Source organism: Saccostrea echinata, unplaced genomic scaffold, assembly GCF_033153115.1.
Source record: "Saccostrea echinata isolate AGI-Se365-2 ecotype Australia unplaced genomic scaffold, CSIRO_AGI_Sech_v1 ptg000008l, whole genome shotgun sequence".
Lineage (NCBI taxonomy): Eukaryota > Metazoa > Mollusca > Bivalvia > Ostreida > Ostreidae > Saccostrea > Saccostrea echinata.
This window is the reverse complement of record NW_026889757.1, coordinates 344,679-366,296: the sequence shown is the minus strand read 5'-3', so window position 1 is coordinate 366,296 and position 21,618 is coordinate 344,679. Positions and strand designations below refer to the sequence as shown.

Genomic DNA, 21,618 nt, shown 5'->3' with positions numbered 1-21,618 from the left:
GGTGGACTCGGACACATTCATGCTATCACCTATAAGTTTGTGGTAGGCGCCTGTCGCAAAGAACCTGAGACATACAAAAAGCTGCAATAGCGGGGGTAAGGCATTGTTTTTATGTGCTCTCCGTCAAAGTCCCACCTATCAAGTCCAGTAAATACACGACTGATGCCTGTCGAAATCTATAACGCTCGAAAAGTTCATCGTCCGTGTAGGCTTCTAAGGGGTTCAGACGGTCTCGTAGGCCTATCACCCTTTTTGACGGTCGATTCCGGTATCTCTGAAACCTACGTCACCTGCAATGTCTATCTGCCATGTTGAATTTGCTTGAGGAAGACTTTAAGGTTGCCACGAAGCTCTCCTTAAATATTTGAGGATTTCCTCAAGATTATCCCTCATTTTTTTTTTTTTTTTTTGGTGACGGTGACTTGAGGGTGAAGTGAGATATTTGAGGGAAAACCTCAGAGTTGAGGCTGAGTATTGAGTTGAGGGATGTTGGTGACGGCGGGGCGAGAACCCATGACTCAAGGGCCATGAAATTCACAATTTTGAAAGAGGCACTCTTCCTCATCATAACTATGTACTTAGTTAATTTGCTTAATACCCAGGAGCAGAGAAGATTTTCAAATAAATGAAATAATTAATGCATTTTCACTATATAATCATTAGAGCCCCGCCCTAACACCAGAAACCCTGACCCAAGGGCCATGAAATTCACAATTTCGGAAGAGGCACTCTTCCTCATCATAACTATGTACTTAGTTCATTTGCTAAATACCCAGGAGCAGAGGAGAAGATTTTCAAAGAATTTATGCATTTTCACAATATAATCATTAGAGCCCCGCCCTAACACCAGAACCCCTGACCCATGGGCCATGAAATTCACAATTTTGGAAGAAGCACTCTTCCTCGTCATAACTATGCACTAAGTTCATTTGCTAAATACCCAGGAGCAGAGGAGAAGATTATCAAATGGTTTTTGCCCCACCCCTCAGGCCCCAGGGGGGCAGGGACCATGAAATTCACAAAGTTTGTTTCCCTTCACCCATAGATGCAATATGCTAAAATTGGTTCAGCGGTTTCAGAGAAGAAGCTGAAAATATTCAAATGTTAACACACGACGGACGACTGACGACAACGGACGAAAACGGATAGCAATAGGTCAACTGAGTGACTCAGGTGACCTAAAAATGGCAAACAATGAAGGTGATAGGTAACAGCCTTATTTCACACCAATTGAACACTTGGTTATCGGTAGTTTACCGTTTATCACTACTCATGAAAATGAACTTGTATAAATATTTTAATCTCGCTGGAGGGCGTCATCTTACAAAGGCAGATAGTTAGATAGAGAGAGAGATAGATTGAGAGAGAGAGAGAGATTATATGCAAATACGTATACATGTCACAGGGAACCCTGCGCGCATAAATTCTGCACAGGCTGCGCCTCGGTTGGCAATGGTTTTCTTGTGGTGACATGCAGTATTTATAAACATGTAATTTCCTCCGCCGACAAGCAATGTTGACTGTTGCTAAGTTCTATCTCGCTGGAGGGCGTCATCTTACAGAGGTTAACAATGTTACTCCACGAACATTAAAAGATTTAACTAATTTATCTGAAAGTAAATTTTAAACATTCATTGACTGCATGAATATGACGGCAACATATAATTTCCTGGACTGAACTTTCTAATGCTATCGATTGTAATGACTACAATAGTTAAAGTTATACATACTGTAATTCTTATAGAACATGTAAACAATTAAATATAGTATCTCGAATCTAACCAGAAAAATTTGCGGAAATGTCCCAGCAGGTTCGACATTTGACATTTCAATGGGCTTCCATAGTTCAGAGTAAGCCCTATTAACAAATCACGTGAACATGACAACAGTTTATGACTTAAACAAAGAGAAAGGATATTAAAATTACTGTTATATACCGTCTAGGTAAGTTCACGATATAGAATGTACTATTTGTTGAGTTTGTGGTGCCAGGTCACATGCACCTTGATGAAGAGTACAGATAAATAGTTGTATTTTAATTGCATTCAGAAAATCGGTGGCTGTGTGTATCCGGTCGTTATCTGAGCTGTATTACATAATATTATAAAGACATGCAGGGCAAAAAGTAGCGTACATTATCTCACTTTTCAATTTTGCTCTATCTGTAACACGTGAATCAATTTAAGAAGGTAGGTATTTTGTTTTAATCAGGTAGGCTGAGCTAGTTTTGAAGGGAAGAGGACTAGTGTAGCATTAAAGTAAGGTACGTAGGCGTTAAATAGTGGATACACAATTGCAAATATGAGAAATTCTTGGACGGACTATAAAAATTATGTTACACTGATCACAGGGGCGAGACGCGCTATGTGTCCCCTTTACGTTTTTGTATACTTTTACATGAAACTATAAATGTATTTACAGGCCCGTAGTACAGAAAAGGGTGTTGGGTCGGGGGTTGACCCAGTTCAAAACCCCCGAAAATTAAGAGAAAGATCCTAACCCCCACCCCCAATACACACACGAAATGATAAGAATTTTTAGTTTGGGTATACAATTTATTTATTATGATTTTGGTTTTCTGGGGGGGGGGGGGGGAGGAGGCTAAAAAAAATTGCTACGGGTTTAATTATGTATTGATGTAAAGGGGATAAGTCGCGCTAAAGCGCGTCTGTCGTCTGATGCCTGTTTTCTGATAACACGATAGTGATTCCTTGAAATGATATCGAAACAGGATGTGTGACATTGAAAGCAGGCTTGTGCATGACAATATCCATGAAAATATCACCATAACACGCGATATTTGTGATGTTTTTTTCAGTTTGGCGAAAGAAACATTTTGATTTCATAAAGATAGAATGGTTGGGATTGATAGTAATTGTAACAAATTCTCTTTTAATTAGAACTGTAAAAATGCAAAAAAAAATTTTCATCTCGCTAAACACATATGTACAAGTATAATCGACATAACTCGACCGAAAATAAGTGTAAGGAGGTGAGTGAACATAGCGTGCAGAAAGCCTATAGCTTCAGATAAATAAAAATCATGTTCAGTTTGTGAATTTAGTATTTAGAGTAAAGTTCTCATTATTGAAGTTAACGAAACTATGATAAACAAAACTTTTCTGAGGAAAATTTTCTCGGTAAAATTTATTCTTTTATTAATGTGGTATTTGAGGGGTTCGAACCATAGCAATTAAAACCCTAAGTATCATTTTCTCTCGAGACTAGCACGCTAACCACTAGACTACACATGTCCTGATGAATAGTGGCATTTAAATCAGGTTTGTGGTTTGAACATATTTTATTGTCTATAAACTTTACAACTGGGATTGGGCAAAAGTTCTTAAAACTTAATACGCCCTCTCCCTACATATGAATTATACCAAAACATATTTACATATATGGGTTTCAGCTTAAAATGAATAAAACACAGAAAAGCATAATAATCAGAGAAACATTATACAATATACAAGCTGTATAGAATTTGCAAGAAGTAATTATTGCATCAACCAAAACGACCTGACTTTTTAATAAATGTTTGTACAATAGAAAATAAGTATTCATTTTCAACATTGTTTAACTTTTCATCTCCCCAGAGTAATGTATGAGTATCGACAGTATGTAATTTTCCCATTCGCAGAAATTTATCGAAAAATTCTTTTCTGGCTTCTGTATATTTTTTGCACGAGAAGAAATAATGATGGGTGTCCTCTACTCTTCCACAGGAACATAAGGGACTCGAGATTATATTACATCGAAAAAGATCGCTATTAAGTACACAGTTGTGTCGAAGCCTTGTATGTAATATATTTAAGCGTCGATTTCCGTAACTGAAGTAAGAGGGTGGCATAGTTTTATTATAAGAAATAGACTTTTTAAAAATAGATAATGAGGAAGAATTTCTTACAACAAGAGGTAATGAGTTCCATTCATCAATAACAAGGGGAATGAAAGTTGACTTGTAGGTTTGTAATCTGCATTTGGGTATGTTATAGTTATGTGAATTTCTCGTACTGTAACTTGATGAATTACAACGCAAATTTGGGATTATATCAGTCAGATACTCAGGAACTTGATTATTATAAATTTTGTACATTGTAGTTAATCTAGTATTTTTCCTTCTTTCATGTAATGGTTCCCATCCAGTTTCAAAGTAAAGTGCATCTTTAGAAGCTAACAGAGTTAAGCCTGTGACAATTCTAGCAGCACATAATTGTAATTTTTCTAATTTTTCGCTATCACCTACATTACACCCACCCCACACCAGTGAAGCATATTCTAATTGTGGCCTAATAAAGGTTGTGTACATGAGTGAAAGAGTTTTCCGATTTACTACAAATTTAAGTTTTTTTAATAAGCCCAATTTTTTATACGCATTAGTTAGAATAGTATCAATATGTGTAGACCAACTAAGATCATGTTTATGCGAAGAGACAAATTCTAGCTGATTTTGCTGGAAGAAGAGTTTAGGATAATTAACACTTCCTCTCAAGTTGAAAAATATTGCTTTAGTTTTAGAAGAGTTAAATTTAAGAAGCCATTTTTTCGACCAAATTTCTAGCTTGTTAAGATCATAATTCAGTTTGTTTTCGATAGTATTGACATTTTTAGATGACTGCTGAAGGGAGTTATCATCTGCAAATAGTCTACAAAAACTTGTCATTTCTTCGGCAACATCATTTACATATATAAGAAATAATAGAGGTCCTAACACTGAGCCTTGAGGGACACCCGCATATAAAGGTTTTTTGTCAGATAATAAGTTTCTGTATAAAACTCGTTGTGATCTACCCTCTATGTAACTCTTTAACCATTGAAACAAATTTCCTTCTATACCATAAGTTCTGAGTTTTGAGTTTAAACAAGAGACCCTTATGCCATACACGATCAAAAGCTTTAGAAAGATCACAAAATATCATGCAACAATGTTCACCGTTGTCAATAGCTTTAACAATAGTATCATATGTTTCAATTAATTGATATACAGTGGAGTGACCTGGTAGAAATCCAGCTTGGTATTTATAAAAAAGTTTGTTATCATGAAAGTGATTATACAAGTGTTTAAATATGATTCGTTCCATTACTTTACCAATACAACTTAGCAATGACACAGGTCTATAATTAGACATAATAGAAGGATCATCTTTCTTAAATAAAGGGAGAACATTAGCAACTTTCCATTTACAAGGAAAAATACAATCAACTAATGACCTGTTAAACAATAAACATAACGGTTTTACAATAGTATACATTGTGGATTTCAACATCTTGTGACTAATATTGTCTGGGCCTATTGCTTTATTTACAGGTAGAATTGAAATAATATCTATGATTTCTTGTTCACAAATACAGATGGTCTCAAATGTGCTATTGCAAGCAGAAAAAAAATCCGGTAACACAGCGTCGCTATCGTCAATACAAGTAATAGAAGCAAAATAATCATTTAAAACATCTATTTTCTCTTCATTTGAAAAAGCAATAGATGCATCACCATTAATAGAAGTATACTGTAGAGGGGGAATGTCTGTAGTTGATTTAACTTTAAATATATCTCTCAATAATTTCCAGTACAGTTTCGAATTATTTTTACTTGCATCTGTAATGTGGTGTTCTATAATATTATAATAATTTTCGATCGCAATTTTTTTCATATTGTTAAAATTGTTCCTACATTTTTTATATTTTTCCCAGTCAGAGTTTCTTTTTGTCCTTTGAGCCCTATTAAATAATCTTTTTTTAGTTCTATGTGTTTTGCGCAAAGCCGAATCAAACCAAGGTTTGTCTTTTGGACGAATTACAACCGATTTTTCAGGAATACATTCCTTCACAATATTCAAAAATGTTGATGTAAAATTATTTGTTGCTTGATCTATATCCGGTGCTTCACTAATAAGTGTGTTCCAGTCAGTATTTTCAATAAGAGAATTCAATTTATCCATATCTGCATGTTTATATAACCAAACTTTTCTTTCGTATGATTGATTTTGAATAACATCTGACTTAACATAAACATAGGTTCCTTTATGATCACTTATAAAATTATCAACCTGAACAGTTCCGGAGTGAAGCACTCTGATGTCTGAGCTAACTAGAATTGGGTCAATAAGCGTGCTCGAACTACTCGTGACTCTCGTTGCTTCGTTGATGATATTACAAAGGCTATGTTGGGACAAAATTTCGTTAACTATGTGAGTGTGTGGGATATCTAAAAAATCTACATTTAAGTCTCCAAGGATTATTATTTTGTTGGATATATCAGAAACTTTTTCAATGGACCACATTATGTTTTTCCAAAAGGATTTGTCAGAATTCGGAGGCCGATACAGACAGCAAAGGTAAATATTACTTGTAGGATCGCTTACTTCTATCCATATACATTCAGTGTTCAAAGGTTCAAGGTCAGCACGTCTTAAAGCTCTAAGTGAATCGGATACATAAATAAGTGTACCGCCCCCATATGAGTTTCGATCTTTGCGAAAAATTTTAGAAAACCCCTCAATTGAAATAGCGTTGTCGTCAATATTTGCATCTAAATGTGTTTCTGTAAAACACAAAATGTGATAATCACTGACAAATGATATTAAATTTTCAATTTTGTTTCTTATACTTCTTATGTTTATATGAAAAATATCTAAAGTACGGACTATGTTATTTGTAGGCCCAGGGTTTGATTCAATATCCCCAGACAACAGTAGTAAAATGCTTATAAGTTGAAAAAGAAAATTGACATGCTGAAAATATACTGCGTATTTCATGCAAACTTTGAATTTTTGTTTACAACATTGGTACACTTTTAACAACAAGGAGAATAAATGTATAAATCTGAAAAAAACAATAAGTCATGGATTTGATTGTGCATCTATTTCGGAGGTAAAAAATTCCAATTGCGGCTCGATGTTGATCAAGAGTATTACCCATGATCGGTAATAACTAGTGTTTTGGGTTGAAGGAAAATAAAATAAAGCCGCAAAAAACAGCAACGTTGTAGCTTGCAAACATATAAATATTGATATTGTCTAGAAAAACTGAAACCCATTGTAGATGTAATCAAAATAAAAAACAGATTGTAAACAGAGAAAAATGAACTAGGGCTTGTTACAAGAACAAGTACTTGTAAGTCAGTCATAACAAACATATATACAAGACTGACTATGTATGTAAATAAACAAAGCGTGTCTAACAACATTGTTCAGAGAGCAAAACAATACACTGGTATTGGAGAGTATGGAAATTTTTAAATTAATATGTTTTGAGCATTTCCATAATATTAAAAATGTTGATTCTGTATTTTACATGTGACATAAATATATAGGCAGGTGCTTGATATATCTAACCGATTAGTTCGTAGAGGTCATCCACCGAGGTGATTTGAACTCTGTCTCCATCCCTTTCGGTTTTTACAAATATTCTACCGTCGTATGTCCAGAAACTATCCAGTTTTTTTGCTTTTTTTGCTTCTATAATTTTTTTGACCACAAATTGTCTGTACTTAGTTAAGTCTTCCGTAATGAAAATTTTGCTCGGGTTTTGTGGATTTTCCTTTAGATTTTTCTTGGCACTAAAGATTTTGTTTTTGATTTTCCAGTTGCGAAAGCGACAAATTATTTGTCTTAGATTTTGATTATTGGGGTTAGGGCGACCGATAGGATGGGACCTATTGATATCGTCAGCTACGAGGTTTGTGATATGACCCTTGACTTAATGGACTTCAAGTATTTCTCGAAAAGCTGCGAATGTTATGTCTTATAAGTATATTTTTAAGGTATAGTATGTCTTTGCTCCATATTTTTGGTAATCAAAAAATGTATATTTTTATGCAAACTTTGAGGATTAACTTTCAAAAAATGGAGCGAAGACCCACTCATATCGAAAAATAGTGTTTTAGTATGAGAAAATGACTTTTTTTGCCCTCTTTAGTGTGTGTATAATATTTCATGGGCAAATAATTTCAATCTTTGAGAGATTTTTGTAAATTGTAGAGATTTAACATAAAGAATATTTTAATGTTAGATGAAATATCAAGGAAAATTTTGATATAATTGAGATTCATTTTTTCATCTTCATGTTTGTCACACTATAGGCTTTTCGCTCGACATGTTCACCCATCCTCTTTGAATGATATGGGTAAGAAATACAAGAAAACAATGGATAAGATATACAATGGATAATATTAAAAATAGCAAAGAGCAAATTGAAAAAAAAATAAATAAATAAAAAATAAAAAAAAATCAAAAAAAATCTACAAACCCCAAAGATTACTGGAAAATTCTGAATGCATCAGTTAAAAAAAAAGAAAGAAAGAAATGTGCTGTAGATTACTGACATGTATTTAAAAGATGTGAATGAAGATAAAAATTGTTATGTTGATCCAGGTAATATAGATGATCAACAGAATTAGCGAATTTTTCTAACAATTTTTCATATGATCTCCTTAATTGTGCTATTAGCGATGAAGAAATACTGGACTGTGTTAAAAAGCTTAAAAATGACAAAGTCTGTGGTTTTGATAATATATTCAATAAACATATTACTTCAACTGTGACATTTTTTACTGGTATATCGGAAAATGTTCAGTTTAATAATTATTTGATCAATCTTTGATAGGTTCAAAAATTTTCAGAACCAATTCTATTAATACATTACCATGATTCAACTATACTGCAATTAAAAGATCGGGGGAGGGCAGCTTTTAAAGGAACATTTTTTAACAGTAAAAACTGAATTAAGTTATGTTTGGAAAAAAGGGAAAAAGAATAATAATTGTACGAGGATTGTCCGGTAAAATCGTGGACATCGCGTTTTTATCGAAAAAATAATGCACGCACTGAGCTGAAATTTTCAGCAAGTGTTTATTTATCATATTTAAAAACATCTTACTATTTTTTTTAAAAAATAATTTTAGGGAAAAATAAGGATTTAATTATACTTGCATGTGCATAGGGTAATCTATGCTCCTATGGCGCACGACCAAAAAATCAGGGTGTTATCAGGGAATATTAAATAGATAAGATGAGGGTAGAAATTATCATATTTTTAATTCACTATCTATTATATCGTCGTTCGGAAAATTTCAAGGAAATTGCTTAACTTTTAGCAGTTTTCCAAGACTTTGAAATGGGAAAATGTTAAACGCAACACACGAAAAACCCACGAAAAATGGCGACGTTTGATGACGTTACGGCGCACCGAATAGCAGTTCAGCTATATGTTGATTGAGTAATGACGCCTTAAGAGACTTTAAATAATAACAAAAGATGACAAAATATAAAAATATCACTAATACATTACAAGTCGAATGGGCGTTTTTTTAAGCGGAAACTTTTTTGATCGAATCTCCCGGTAGATCAAAACATACAAACAATCAGCTATTTGCAATAACGAAAGACGCTATCATTGCAGACCGTAGAAGGAAGACTGCCTATTTAGTTTAGTGAAAGTGAGAGTACCTTCCAAAACCTACTAATACAAGTTTTCATAAGGTTCCATATGTGTGCGAGACTGGTCCCTCGATTGTTTATGGAGGAATAAAGGGGAACTCGAGTGTGTGGGTAAAATTCCCGGAATTTAAGTGGGGTTTATCCAACCATTTTAAGCAAAGATGAAACGTGACGTTACTTTAGACATTTTGATTTTATCATCCGTGCGCCGTAAGGAGATACCACACAACATAAAATCCCATATTTTGTTTATTTGAGCATATATAACTCTTTGAAATTTGCTATGTATATTGTTGAAAAGTGTATTAAAGAGAAGGAAAAATTCTAGAACGCAGTGTTGATTATTTTTAGCTCTAGACTACTTGTCCACGATTTTACCGGACAATCCTCGTACAGGTACAAATAATTTAATTTTAATAGTAACATGCAATTTCATTGGCTTCGCGGTTTATAAAGCGTAAACTGCCCCAAGTTATGTTATATCGTACATGTATAACATAGGCAAAGTAAGCCTCATTCCTTAATTATATATTACAGTGACAAACTCTTTTATTTACTGGGATTGCATTTTATTGTGTGTAAATGTACAATATGCTGAAGAAATGTTTATGTACATTTTATTCTTTTTTTTCTATTTTGTGAAAGGGTAACTTTTTTTGTTGTTTTTATTTTTATTTTTTCATTTTTATTTCTATTACATTTTTTTTTTTTTGTATTAAAAAAAAGTATAAGCCATGTAATTTTATTTTACACAGGCCGATATCGGCCATCGTATTTTATTCGGATCACTGCAATTCAGTTTGCATTCTTGAATAAATTTTGCATAATGGAATAATGGATTATAGCAAACAAAACATGTTTTTTTTTGTATAAATACACATGTGATTAAGTATATATAAGCACATACCAAAATGACTTATCGACAGGATACTTAACTCAATTCTCTGGTTATTTATGTATTAAATGTATTGATTTTTAATTATTTCATTGTAGATAGCTACATACAGATATGTCTGTAAGTACTTTAACGCATATTAATATTTTCTGAAAATTGAATGACCATATTGTAGTCTCTCTCTCTCTCTCTCTCTCTCTCTCTCTCTCTCTCTCTCTCTCTCTCGTTGATTTTAGGTCTTTATTTTTTGGCTAAGCAAACTCGTCAGTAATAATACATCTGTAGATTTTCTCAGTAGTTACTGTGTATAGTAAACTTGTATGTATATACGAACACCGCCTCCTTATATAATAATAAAAGTCACAAGCAACGAGAAAAGAAGAATTAATTTGACATCAGATCTTTGACCAAATGACCAGTAAATAAAGAAGTATCTATATAATAACAACTAGATGAAATCCCGCGCAAGCTCGGGAAATTGAATTTATACCACTACCGACAGAAAATATATTGTAGTTTCTACTGACAGCCTACAGCTAGGCTTATATCAGGAAAATAATCCCACATGCAGTAGATGTACATCCCCCCTTTTCTGTAAAAACTCGAAATATAACAATTTCATTAATTGACGTTTATTGTGAAACCTGTTATACTATGTTATTGATATTGTACTTCTGATGCTCTTATTTCATTTTCGTCAAGGATAAAGCAGCGAATATGTACATCTTACTGATAAATTGATTTGGGGGGGGTGGGGGGGGGGTGGGGGTTAACCGGTACTTGTGTCTTGGTTTATAAATATGTATGTACTTTATTGATATGTAAATAATGTTACAGTACTTTACTTTTTTACATATAAATAAGGTACATACATTTTTATAAACAAAGACCCAAGTACCTGTGTAAAAATTAGCTTTTAACGCCCTATGAATAGGCCGAGTATTTTAAACAAAAGAGTGTATTCAGAAGAAAAAAACTGAAATGTATTGATTAAAGCACAAAATTTTACAGCTTTAATTGTATTTGAACAATACCTTATTCATGATTTTCTATTTTCATGTAAGCAAGTCTATTACGAAGTACAAATTGTACTTCGGGTTCGATGCCACGATGCTCACAGTGAGATTATACACAAATTTTACCGGTAAATTTATTAGGAAAACCTACTACATATATGTAATAGTCTTTCGATATATAAATATATTCACAACTTATAGTATTATCAATGGTTTACCATTATTTCAATGACCATTCATATAAAGGCTTTTTTTAAATGTTCACGCAACGTTTTTCATTTTAACATCGGGCTCGATGCTTTATGATGTTCTAGAAGCTTCCGTCAATATTGAGATCGGTGATGACGAAAATAATTTGCACATTTCCCTTTTTAATCGGTTATCACAATTTATTTCTTTTATATCATTTGAATCAAGTTTTGATTGAATAATTCAGTGATGACTTTTTATGAAATAAATAAACGATTGCTTGTTGTCAGTTTCATTAAAAATTGCAGTTTCATTAAAAATTGCCAGTAACTTAGATCCGCCAACCGGGAACGCCACTGTACTCACGTTTTTGTTTGTTTGTTTGTTTATATGTTGTTTAACGTCCCTCTCGAGAATTTTTCACTCATATGGAGACGCCACCACTTGCCGGTGGAGAGCTGCAAATTTTGTCCTATGCTTGGCACTTACGGCCATTGAGCAGTGAGGGACTTTTTCGTGCCAGCACCTACTGCGACACGGGACCTCGATTTATACGGTCTCATCCGAAGGACCGGTCTCCACGTCCCACAGTGGGATTCGAACCCGCGACGTAAGGATCAACTCCTTGCTTTGCAACTCTAGAGCAGACGCTCTAACCACTGCGCCACGCGGGCGACTACTCACGTTTTTGCTATTTCAAGGTTGTATATAGAAAATGAAAGTAGACTTTTAATTTAATGTACGATACTTACTATGCGAGTGAAATCTAAATATAGTTTACGGACATCATCTTGTATCTAGTTTATTCTTAGAGGAGTAAGTAAGAACTCTTGTGCAGCCGTTTCGGAGTTTATTTGCAAATTTATTAATTTATAAGTATAGATATTTATCTTGCCAATGTCGTTGGACTTGCATGTAATATATAAAATACTTAGTCAAACATAACACATATATTGAATGAATCGTCCTCGTTAATCTGATTTTATCCTATTCGGGTAATTGCAAACTACAGTAACCTGTACCTAAATGTCTTCGTATCGATCTTTGTCGGTCCTAAATAACTGACGAAGTTTTATTATAAAATCGAAGCACAGTTGTTAAATGCTTGTGAAGCATATTAATGTGGTATGCTACACCAAAATTTTATTTAATGGATCTTCTGTAATACAGTTTCAGCATGGAAAGATTGATATTTAGCTCTAACATGTAGTTAATTTATATGATTTTCCCCTTTTGTCTATATTTAAAAGAAAATATAAAAGTTTTATTTGCAAGTAAGACGCTTCAGAGTTTAAAATTGACTGTTAATATATTCACAGTATAAATATCAAATAAAAGTTGTTAAACACATTGCCTTGCAGCATAGTCTGCAGAAAGATCATCGATATCGGCATCATCACGTGACAAATACCCCGGGTGTCAGCACGATCTGAATATAAATAGGCCAACCATACCACTTAAGGTGAAATATCCCTCTGCTTTAAATTTCACCATTTTTTTTAAATTTCAAACAGTGATTTTCATAAACAACAATAGCATTCGATTCAAATGGAAAATAGTTTGAAATATGAAGCGTTGCTTACTTTTTCAGAAATGAATATTATGTCTAATCGTGATATGAAGAAACTTTAATATGGTGAATAGAAAGATCAATAATTTTCTATCTCAGCATAAAATCAAAAATACGAGGTATATATGAAAATAATATTTACTGTCATGCCAATTTAATTCATATTAGAAAACATAATGAAGCGTTGCTTTCTAAATCAGAACCATGGGCGGATACAGGATTTGTGATTATGGGGGGCGTGGATAACTTTGTTCAGGCAGGGGGTCTGGGGGCCGCCTTAAGGCCCCCAGTGGGTCCAGGGCGAAGCCCTGGTGGGGGCCCAGGGGGCGGAGCCCCCGGAAGCTCCTGGGTTTTCGTGTATTTTAAGAGTAAAACCAGGCACAATAATAGGGGTATTGGTTAGTTTATATGTACCAAAGTTTCTCATTATTAATACTAGTCATATCATACTTTGAATAGAGGGGGCCCAGGGGGCGAAGCCCCCGGAAGCTCCTGGGTTTTCGTGTATTTTAAGAGTAAAACCAGGCACAAAAATAGCGGTATTGGTTTGTTATATACCAAAGTATGGCATTATTGATATTAGTCATATCATACTTTGACAATTTTAGGGGGGGCGTGCGCCCCCCCCCCTTAAATCCGCCAGTGAGAACATCACATTGTTTCTGTGCTTGTAAAATAAAAATGCATCCATCTACAAAAGCTATCATTCCATCTACAGGAGTTATCTTTCTTCAAAATATTTTTAAGAGAAAAAAATAAATAATTGATTATAAAAATTCTGCATCTAAAATTCCTGTAACAATTAAGAGAATTATCTGTTAAGAGATAGAAACGTCTCAAATTAACAGTTTAAATGAGCGGAGTATAAATGTTTTAGGTACATGTGTACTAAGTAATTAATAAAATATTGGCAATAGAAAATAGAAATCAATATTTGTATCATAGTTCAGATCCGATTGAATTAACTACATAATGATCCTTATAAGTAAACTCTGGTAAGACAATTCATTGGATTGCTTGGAATAATTTCCTGCGAAAGTTATCTTTCTTATCAGAGGGACATTATACATGTACCTTAATTTCATATCGATGAATCATTTGATAAACATATGCACTGAAAGTACGTTCCATTTCTATTTATCTTGCAATTTGTGTTTGGTTTTTTAATATGTTTGCTTTGGATCAGTGTTATTGTGTACAGTGATGATATAGGAGATAGGAAAACTAATATGGCGTACACCTATATACATTGTACGAGTCGTGTTCAGCGTTACCACGCAGTAGTAATCTATTTCAAGGTTACTGTGTCTTCAGCTGTCACCATTAAAGGGGCTTCGGGGTTTTTGGGGTCTTGAATTCAAAGGCCTGAGCCTTTCCAATTGGGAAAAAATAGCGACATTTGCTTGAAATTTGGAAAAACGTTGAACATACAAAGAAATACTGAAAAAGACTAATTATAAACCGGTGCATAAAGCAAGCAAGTAATTGGACTCCTTTTGGCTTTCAACTTGAAAAAAAATAGGTTTACTTAACATTTTTGATGCAAAATTTTAATCTGTGGGCCAGTGAAGGAGATTTATGAACGATAAGGATACCCTGCCTTAACGATTTTTCATTGAAAATTTTAAAGCAAAAATTGGGAGAAAAATACATGTACCTGCATTTCAGGGGCCTTATTTGCCCCCCCCCCCTTCCCCGACCCTAAAAAAAAACCCCTGGGCTCGGACACAGTTGCATTGCCGTTTTGTTTTCAATTTCAAATTTTTGTTTTTATTTTCATAAAATACTTCAGTGTAGTCAAACCTAAATGAAAAGTTCTTAAAATTCAGTGACCACGATATTCTTCATGACTTTACGTTAAACAACTGTTTTTGTAAACATGGGCAGTTCTTTTCTTATCATAATGAATGTTTACGTTTTAGGGGTGTGTTCAATTGTTTGTTAACTCTGCACACATCACTGACCACGGACTGACAACACGAGTGTGGTTGTTTTTGCATTTTCATATTTCTACTCTGAATTTTTGGGATTATAGTTTTAATATTTTTCATTAATACACAACAAAATTTCCACTTTTCTTAAATCTTAAGCATAAAGTTTACTTCGTGAAAGTGCAATTTAAGGATGTGTGTCAATCAAATGCGTCCCGAAATTTGTAGTTTTAATAATTTTCAAATAAAAGAAGTTTCTAAACATGTTTTTATAATATATCGCTCTGAAATGCGCAACATATAAAGTCATTATATTATACCGAAAATTTAAGAATTTTTAAAACCTCAAATCTGTCTCCAAGGCCCTTTAAAATCTGTACAACTCCTCCCAAGAGATTGAAAAAGAGGTTTCACTACTCGTAGACATTGAACATTTGACTACGGTACGTATGCAGACACTCAAATCTGTTGCCATGCATAGGCATGATAGCAATGTATCTGTAAAAAATATGACTAATAGGAAAATTCCTATTATTGAAATAGTGAAAATGGCGGGCGGGCGGCTGCCAAAGGGTTCATTATTAATTTTGTTCAGATAACTCTACCTACAGTTTTCAAGATAAGAACTTTTGATTTTTGATAATTTATGACTAATGTACAAGTTGTTGAACTTAGTCATTTTAATGCCAAATATCTTCATAGGGTACATTGATTTAGTTATTTAGTTGGGAAGTCACCTCTTATAATTTTTCAGTCAAGAAAGTTTTTATATTCTAAGTGAGAATACAGTACTCTACCCGATTTGCTGCCACATTGACAGCTTTCCCCTTGTTTCAGGCTAGAGAAAGCCATCTGTACATGACATTTATACTTTTGCTCTTAGAAGCAGGAAAGATTTGTTGTGTGACAAATATAAAATGAACATACCTCTCTCTCTCTCTCTCTCTCTGACATAATTTGAACAATATTTTTCTCTGTTTTAGGACAAACCTCCTCCGTATCAGCCATCTCAAGGTTATCCTCCGCCTCAACAGGGTTATGGCCCACCCCCACAGGGTTACGGCCAACCCCCACAAGGATATGCCCCCGGACCACAAGGATATCCACCACCCCAACAGGGATATGCCCCGCCACCGCAGCAAGGATATGCCCCACCCCCACAACACTCCCATCACAGCAGCACGACAGTTGTGGTAGGGGGAGGAGCGCCGGCCCCTGTTGTAATACAGCAAGTGCCCGAAAGGTACATCTAGTGTTTCTAAGTTAAATGGTATTACGTCTGTTCTTTTGTAAATTGAAATTTGATCATTAAAAATAAAACAGGGACATAAAAGCGAATAAAATGCCACGGCTGGACAAATATGAAAGAAAACATATTACTACATAATCAATATATAACTGTATAGCGAAATTTTCTTCAATATTTCGTTTGTTTGCTGTAAAATTAAAATCTTATTACTACTGAAAATGTTCATCTGTAATATACATGCACACACCAAAGTAAATTAAATTGACAATTTCAATTACTATAAAACATTTTTTTCCCATATGAATAGGTTTTTGCTCTATTTTACGGAAAACATAATTCTCTTCTCTGAGTGAAAAAATAATTTTTAGAACAATGAAAACCTGTTATGAGGACACTTGCACTGTCTTGTGAAAAGCACTCCCATCTTACTTGAAACTATTCGTCAAAGTCCAGTTATGCGAGGGTTATATCGCATATGGTTTAAAAACAGGTATTTAAAAAGAAGGGGTCGTATAATGAGCGCAAAAGGCTCAATCCTTTTGGGGATAGTGAACCCCCCTTTCCCCCCGACTTTATTTTTTTTTTAAAGCATATTCAGGACAAAAATCATCACATGATAGATCAAAAAAATGTAATGTTAAGGCGTTTTATCGTTGATATTGGGCTTTTTATTGAAAAGTGATTTAAAAAACTGTTTCCGGTTTCATATAATAAACCTTCCCCCATTGTAAATCCTTCCTGGGAAGATCTACTGTATAGTAAACATTCACAAATGGTGCATGTATATATGTAGTATTTACATTGTAATATAGCAGACCATTTTTAAGATGACAGTGTTTTATTAATTAGACTACCTATTATTACGATGAATTTTAAGTTCCTAATTATACATAATAAAGATTCACATTTCCGGGGAATGAGTTTACTATTTATTGTGTATCTATTTCAGTGTTAAAGAAACTGCATGTATTCAAGATATACAATTTTCATGTTACATATTACTAATAACCCTGGACATTTCTAGTTTTGTACTAATTCATACACGTACTTCACTTCAATTAATACATTATTTGTTATGAATTGTTTGTCTTAGTGGTTTGCAAAAGCGTTGCTTTCACTTAAGGAAAGTCGGAAACTGATATTTAAGAGTTTTTTTTATCTATGTGCAAACTACTAACACATTTCCTTTTTCATATAAGATATAGAAGATATAGACAGTCTTTGTTATATATAGAAAACGCCATATGTGTTATACTACCTTAGTGCAGATGGTTTTATTTTACTCGATGGATCGGGTATTTGAATGTATAGAACACATCGCTATAATAAATTATTTACTTGCTATGATAGTATATTTCTGTCCCTCACATGCAAGATAAATTATGTCAATATGCAAGATAATTATGTATGTATGTATAGAGAGTCTGATTTTAATATTGATAAATTTACTTACTGATGCTAGTATCTGACATTATTCATCCAAGATGCAAAATTATGTAGACAAACAAGGATTACCGGGGTATGTTGACATGCGACTTAATTTATGTCGACATGCGAGACAATATTGACATGCTAGTTTATATGTTGGCATGCATCTTATTATCCTTTCATGTTCACATAAATAGGTCGCAAATCAACATAATTATCTCGCATGCTGACATAAATATGTCAACATAAATATGTTGCATGTTTACTTAATTAACTCACATGTTGACATAAATAGGTCGCATGTCAACATACATATGTTGCATGTCAACTTAATTAACTCACATGTTGACATAAATAAGTAGCATGTCAATATAATTATATTGCATGTCAACATAACTCGCATGTCTACAAAATTATATCGCATGTCAACAAAAATATGTTGCATCTTGGATGTATGATGTCAGATACTGGCGTCAGTAAGTTAATTTACCCACACTAAAATCAGGTTCTCTAAAAAGATTGGTAACTTGCAACATAATGATCTTGCATATTGACATATTTTTCTTGCATGTTTACATAGCTTATCTTGCATGTAGGGGACAGAAATATGCCACCATACCTTACTTAAGCAGACAGATAATAATTTTGTGATATTGAATTGTTGATTTCAGGTTTGCAGACAAGATCTGTTTGAACTTGGTGATAAGCCTCTTCTTCTGGCCCTGGCTTATTGTTTGGCTTTGTTTGGTAAGGACAGCAGTTGAAAGTGGCTTAGTAAATAAGTAATTGATAAGTCAATCAATCAAGCTGTAAAATAAAGATCCCTATCTGCCTCACCTCAATTGAGCTTTTTGCCATGAAAATCTATAGCACAAGGATTGAAATCTAAAAAAGAAACGATATATAATGAAAATTTCAAGGCAAGCTGATGAAATACTAGACAGGGATTTTGTTTATATGTGTATTTCCTCAAATATCAGATGACTTGTGTAACTCGCTACTTTAAATTAGATTTATACCACGTGATTGATATTTTTGATTTCTTTGGATTCTATTTAATTTATAATTAATGTTGTCTATATTGTATGGAAATTGCAAGGAATAATATCTGTAACAAATTTCTTTTCAGTGTATCTTTGAGAAGTAGGAGAAAAGGCTTTGTTCAAAATGAGCATCCATGGCAGCCACGAAGACCAAGCACATAATCCATACTGCAAGGAAAAAAAATTGAACAGTTATGATCTCCATATCACTTGACAATTATAATCATAGATATTAATCATATCTTAGTTTGTAACTTCCGGTAGATCAATATGATGTAAATCACTAATATTTTGTTAAATTTTCAAATCATTTTGTTTTGTTTCACAGAAAGACTGTAATAAATAATCATGTTTAATTATGCTACATGTATATAAAAGTCTAATGTTTCATATATAATTTTGTTATGATTAACAGGAGTTTTTGTAATTATAAAAAGTCTGACTTCAGTGTCAGAGCATATACATTTGTATCTTCTTTAAGGCACAGAACACGGGAGATTTTGTATTCTGAAGAACTTCTCCAATACTAATCATATGTTGGAGATAATTGAATGTTTTGAGTATATTTTCAGTTTCCTTTAATTTTTACATCCTTATTAGGATTTTGGTTTTGAATCTAATATTTCAACAGCTACAAAGGTTCAGTTGTTCTCCAAGGTCAATATTTTTCTCATAAATATGTCGTGTAGCTTATTTTCCCTGTAATCAATAATGTCCACTCGAATGATGTCACAGGGACATATTGTTATGTTCCACCTAATTTTTAGCTCGCCTCAAAAAAGTCATGGTGAGCTTATGCCATATTCCCGGTGTCGGCGTTTCCCAGTTAAACTGGTTTAGGAGCAAGTCCATTCTTAAGTACCTATTAACCCTACGTGAACCAAACTTGGATGGATGATGCATCTATGGATACACACTACCAGACTTGTTTCAGATGTTGGATCTGATCTACATTTTCTGGATGAGTGGTCGCGTTTAAGTTTTTGGACCAGGTCCAAGTAACTGGAAGTCCTTGGGTGACCCAAGTGTTTTGTTGTGTTCATGTTGTTTTATTGGAAAAACTTTTGTATTCATCAGTGGTCAACTACAAAGAAATATAGAAACGTTCAACAGTGGTCAACTGCAAAGAAAATATAGAAACATTCAACAGTGGTCAACTGCAAAGAAAACGGAGGACCTTTCAACAGTGGTCAACTATATGAAAATGAGTTGAACTCTCCCTCATTTGCAAGGCAAAAAATCAACTAATGGTCAATTGACGGTCAATTGATCATCAACAATTAATTTCTCTGATTGAATTCTAATAGTCTTTTTTCGTAAAGGGGCCCTATATCAGCTATCAGAAGATTCACCAAGTTTCTTGACGTCAAGTAACGTGACAACCCTTTTCCTTTTCAAAGTTTTAAAATACCTTTGTTTCAGTTCTATAGACTTTCCATATCTTTTTCCTACTTAAAAAAAGTGTATTACTTAGCAAGACATGTTACTTTTTTTTATCATTGTGGCTCAGTTTTACTTTTTTTTATGAATGCTGTTATCAATAGGAAATTTACATATTCCTTGACTTTTTGACTTCAATGATAACAAATGGAGGAAGCATAATCAGCGCCGTCAGCGATACAACATCTTGAAACTGGAATGTTTGGCCCTTATCTAATATTATTCAAATCTAACCGTGTTATTCGTCATTTTTTCTAAATACCTAACTTCAGAGTGAACTGAAAGTAGAAGAAACAGAAACAGGACAATGTCAGTTGGATAATGTCAAAGATAACAGTATCGTTCTGAGTATCAGCGAGATCTCGTACACATTAAGGTAGTCCGATCCTCAGGTTCTGAAAATCAGCTTTTAAGTAATTGAAAATGCTCACAAAAAGTCTCCGATTTCACAGAGTAACATGAATTTATCCATGGTGTTTCTTCAAAGTTCATCATTATATTTAATCATATTATATAAGGAAAATTATCAAATCTCAAATATATTTTCAGGAAATGTGGGGTAAAACCACCAGCTATGCATTTTCTAATTGAAAATTGATCAACAATTATATTTTAGGATAAAAAAAATATAGGTATCCAGGCATTTGGGAAAAATTGCATCTTTTTTATGCTTATACAGCACAGGCACTTGTTTCGGTAATAAATTTTTAACCCATAGTATAATAATAGTATGGGTTAAAAATTTATTACCGAAACAAGTGCCTGTGTTATACAGTATTTTACTTGTTCTATTTACTTCAATTGTTATTACATAGTGTAAAAAGCTTGTGCTATCATTGCTAGACATCACAGATCACGTCTAATTTCATATCAAGCATTGGTATCTAATGCTAGATGAAAGGAAATTCGATTTCTCTAAAAATGATTTTTTTTTTCTTTTAAGGGGTACAAATGTCAACTTTTTACAAGACCGTTTCTAAGACTTCAAAAAACTTTGAATCATATTGAGATGCATAAATGAAAACTGATGCACGAAAAGATCTCAATTTCAAGCTTCATTTTGAGACTTTTTAAATAAAATAATAAATTTAAGAGTTATCCCTCCTGGCTGAGGATCGGATATCCTTAAGAAAACAGAAATTTGAAAACTTAATATTTTTTTTGGTTTTTTTGTTTTGTTTTGTTTTTTGTTTTTTGTTTGTTTGTTTGTTTGTTTGTTTGTTTTTTTTTTTTTGCTCTACTGGTCAGGGACCACTCTTGCTCGTGCATTGGTAAGTATTTATATTTGAAATTCATTTCATACGAAAACTTTTGAACTCCAAGGGAGTCTACGTTTTTTATACCTCCCTAAATACATTTGGTAGTCATATACTTGAAGAACAAAAAAAATCTATATTGCGAATTCGCTATGTATATTTTA

At 33.5% G+C, this 21,618-nt stretch overlaps 1 protein-coding gene across 1 annotated transcript; it reads left to right on the top strand.

Annotated features, from left to right (window-relative positions):
• The first annotated feature begins 1,860 nt into the window (after positions 1 to 1,860).
• Positions 1,861 to 19,146, top strand: LOC133181192 (annexin A7-like). Its single transcript, XM_061315730.1, has 5 exons — positions 1,861 to 1,944; positions 10,431 to 10,452; positions 16,022 to 16,281; positions 18,387 to 18,462; positions 18,845 to 19,146. The coding sequence occupies exons 2-5, from the start codon at positions 10,447 to 10,449 to the stop codon at positions 18,860 to 18,862; spliced, it is 360 nt and encodes a 119-aa protein (XP_061171714.1). The 5' UTR covers positions 1,861 to 1,944; positions 10,431 to 10,446; the 3' UTR covers positions 18,863 to 19,146.
• The last annotated feature ends 2,472 nt before the right edge of the window (positions 19,147 to 21,618 follow it).

Coding starts and splice junctions, on each gene's coding strand:
- LOC133181192 (XM_061315730.1), top strand. Junction 16,282..18,386: donor ATACAGCAAGTGCCCGAAAG/GTACATCTAGTG, acceptor TGTTGATTTCAG/GTTTGCAGACAAGATCTGTT.